The 3,509-nt window shown below is 52.8% G+C and overlaps 1 protein-coding gene across 1 annotated transcript in view; it reads left to right on the top strand.

The window, feature by feature from the left end:
- Positions 1–469: 469 nt before the first annotated feature.
- The window catches only part of TBL2 (transducin (beta)-like 2), a gene marked incomplete at its 5' end in the record, with an annotated part of 3,200 nt that continues 160 nt past the window's right edge, over positions 470–3,509 (top strand). Inside the window, 4 exons of the mRNA XM_010084434.1 lie at positions 470–621; positions 1,736–1,862; positions 2,679–2,831; positions 3,221–3,504. Coding sequence (XP_010082736.1) covers positions 470–621; positions 1,736–1,862; positions 2,679–2,831; positions 3,221–3,504 — 716 coding nt within the window. The remainder of the gene's footprint in view (positions 622–1,735; positions 1,863–2,678; positions 2,832–3,220; positions 3,505–3,509) is intronic.

Genomic DNA, 3,509 nt, shown 5'->3' with positions numbered 1-3,509 from the left:
CCCTCCCCCAGCCCTGCACAGAAGCCCCACCGCCCGCAGGGTCCGGACAGTGCCGCTGGGTCGGGAAGGCGGCGGGCGCTTTGGTGCTGTGCTCAGGGCAGAATATCCCCGTGCCCCCCTTGCCACCCCCGCGGAAGGTGCTCGTCAGTGGCTTTGCCGGCGCTGGGCTGAGCTGCTGAGCCTCCCGGGGGGCTGGGGAGGCTGGTGGAAAAGCTTTGTGCTTTGTGAAGTGGCCTCTCTTAGAGAGAGGAAGGGATCCCGTTGCCAGATGTAGAGGAATAAACTCTCATTTTACACTCGGTGTTGCAGTTGAGCTAACGCGAGGAGAGAACTTGGTTCCCTTATAAAAAATGCAGCTTTTTTTCTGCCAGCATATCCTTTCCCCAGGTGCCACTGAATTATCTGTTGGAGCTAGGCTGAGCTGAGGTAGCCTGTTCCTTCACGGCTCAGAGTGTCTGTCCTTCCACAGGGCGTTCATCGTGTGGCTGGCGAATGGCGAGACTCTTCGTGTCTATAAAATGACCAAGAAGGATGATGGCAGCTTCACCTTCACTGCGACTTCTGGGGACTTCCCGAAGAAGCACAAGGCTCCTGTCATTAACATAGGAATTGCAGAGACAGGTATGGAAACGAGCTGCTCGAGGTCAGCTTTGATTTCCTTGTAAAGCAAGGGCTGCTGGGTTAAAAGTGTTGGAGTTTTTGTCATTCTCAAGTCCCAGTTCTGCACCAGTACTTGATTCTCTGTAGTCTCTTAGGTGTTACTTTTCAGCCTTTGTTTACCGCAGAATGAATTGAAAGATGTCATTTTCAGACAGAGAAGATTCCTGTAACTGCAGAATTAGCTCCCCAATATGCACAGTCTCTTAACGTGCATTTTCAGGAATGCTGTTGCAAACAGGTCTCAGTATTAAGAGGATCTCTGTTCTCTGACCCACCAGTGTGTCTTAAACCAGTCAAAAAATCACGCTAGCAAGTTCATAAAGTCTATATTGGACTTCTGGGATCTTCTAGAACAGGGGCTGGGGGGGTATGTGTTAGTGGTGAGGGCCTGATGGATTAATGCATCAGATATGCGACAGCAGTCAGTTGGAAGTGGGTGGGTGCAAGTTCATCTCTGTAATAGGAGAGTGGAGAAAATGTTAGCTGAGACCTTTATGCAGCTGTGAAAGTGAAAACTTAAACCGGCAACAAGTAGCTGAAAGGTGAATGGGCAATTCCCTGTCCAGGCGGAGATGGAAAGGGGAAAGCATCGCAAGGGGAAACAAGCAGGAACCCAGAATGCTGACACAACCAGTAATCACAGATAGTTGTAGTGTGACTTGTAGACAGCTACCTGCCTGCAGTCGTGACTTGAAAGCTACAGGTACCTTGAGCTGTGTTTTAACCATCTGGGGAGATCAAGTCTGGTGCATGACTCCTGTGGTGCCAGCTTAGTGCTGAGCTCTGCAGGTGGGATCTGAGGGGCGCTGGGGTGAGCAGCACGTGGGGGATCAGAGTGGCCATCACCAGCGGACAGCTGCTGGAGCCAAGGGTGCACTAACACAGAACCAGGAGCTGAGTCTTCTGATGTTGCTTTTTGCTCTGTGCTGGGACGTTGACACTCCTTGGATTTTGGTGCTGCTTTTGGTTCTCTTGACTGTCCAGGTGCAAGGAGAGGTTGCCCTGCCAGGCCGGTGATAAGTCTGTGGCAGCATTGGGCTTGGGAGCTCTCCTCATCTTTGCCTTTTTCCCCCAGGAAAGTTTATCATGACAGCTTCCAGTGACACCACCATCCTGATATGGAGCCCGAAAGGTGAAGTCCTGGCCAGCATTAACACCAACCAGATGAACAATGCCTACGCCACAGTGTCACCCTGTGGGAGGTGAGGGGTGGGAGGTGGTCCAAGCTGCTCCTGCTGCAGAGCAGGAGTCTGCAGGAGTAAACAGGAACTTTGCTCTCTCAGTTCAGACCATGGGCAATTAGCTGTTATTTTAATGCCATTTTCTGAGGGGTCCACATTTTAAAAAGCAATTCCAGCCCCCAAGAGCAGCCCCTCCAGGAGTGCCGACTCTTGCCTGTGTAGTCTCAGACCCTCAGTAGGTTGCTGTTGTGCCTCGGCACTGCCATCTGTTAACCGTCTCCTGAGGAGCTGAGGAGAACAGCATTGGCCTCAGCGGATGTCGGACAAGGCAAACAGCATACTCAAGGCAAACAGTATTTCTGACTTGCCTTTAACCTTCTAAAGGTTAATTATAAAATTAAAATCTTTATTACTGAGAGATTGTTTATCAGGGAAATTGTGTTCTCTGCTCTGTCTCTTAAGTTGTTGCTCTGGGAAGCCTTGCAACTCCAAGCCCAGTAAGTTTGGTGATCAAAAGCACTTAGCCTTTTTATTTTGGCCCTGGAGTTGCTTGTGCCCAAGCTGTGGAGTTGCTCTTCTGGTCCTTGGTGGCCTTCCTTAGTGTTCCTTTACCAGCCTGGTTTCAGTGAAAAGTGAAAACTTTTTCAGCTGAGCACAGCAAAGATTTGCCTGTGGGTGTCCGGATAGTCTTGCCTTCCCACAGCCCTGCCTTGGGCTCACGAGGGCTGCCCCTGGCCCCTGCCCTGCTCAGGAGGCCAGAAGAGAGCTCTGTAGGGCTGGCCCCACGGCCGGATGAAGGAGGTGCTCTGTAACAGATACTCGGTGTCTTTCACTCAGGTTTGTGGCATCGTGTGGCTTTACCCCTGATGTAAAAGTGTGGGAGGTGTGTTTTGGCAAGAACGGAGACTTCCGGGAGGTGGCCAGGGCTTTTGAGTTGAAAGGCCACACCGCTGGCATACATTCCTTCTCCTTCTCTAACGACTCAAGGAGGTGAGTGTGTGTTATCTGCTGCCTGAGGCAGTGTGCTTTGGCTGGCCCTGGGGACGTGTGAGCTCACCCCTCCAGTGTACACCAGTAGCCTGTGCAGGGGGGCTGCACCCATGTGCCATGTCGGGGAACGCTGCCCTGCGTGCGCTCCTGGGAGCCCATGGTGGCAAAACCCTGACTGGCTTGTGCCACCTGCTTATTCCCCGTGGATTTCCTCCTGGGGGTGACTGTTCTCTGTGCTCTGGAATGAGGACAAGGACCGTATGTGTGTACAGACTCACGCCTTCCTAAAGAGCTCTCTGTCCACCAACGATTCTGGTTCACAGGCAGGCAGGGGGAGAGGGGCTGTCCGATTTCCTTGCACTCACCTCTGCTCTGTCTCCTGGCTGCAGGATGGCGACTGTTTCGAAGGACGGGACGTGGAAGTTCTGGGACACAGACGTGGAATATAAAAAGCAACAGGATCCATACCTGCTTCTGACAGGGCAGTGCAAGGTGGCAGAGCCTTGTCGCATCGCCCTGTCCCCCGATGCTCGCGTTGTTGCCATCTCGAGCGGCACAGACATTGTTGTGTACAACACGAGGAGAGGCGAGGAGGAGGAGCGCTTTCTGGCTGTGCACGGCCAGTGCATCACAGACTTGGCTTTTGACACCAGCAGCCGCCACCCGGGGTCGTGTGGG

The sequence above is a fragment of the Pterocles gutturalis genome, unplaced genomic scaffold (genome assembly GCF_000699245.1).
Source record: "Pterocles gutturalis isolate BGI_N339 unplaced genomic scaffold, ASM69924v1 scaffold48865, whole genome shotgun sequence".
NCBI classification, from domain to species: Eukaryota; Metazoa; Chordata; class Aves; order Pterocliformes; family Pteroclidae; genus Pterocles; species Pterocles gutturalis.
The sequence above is the reverse complement of the archived record's forward strand: the minus strand, read 5'-3'. Positions and strand labels throughout refer to the sequence as shown.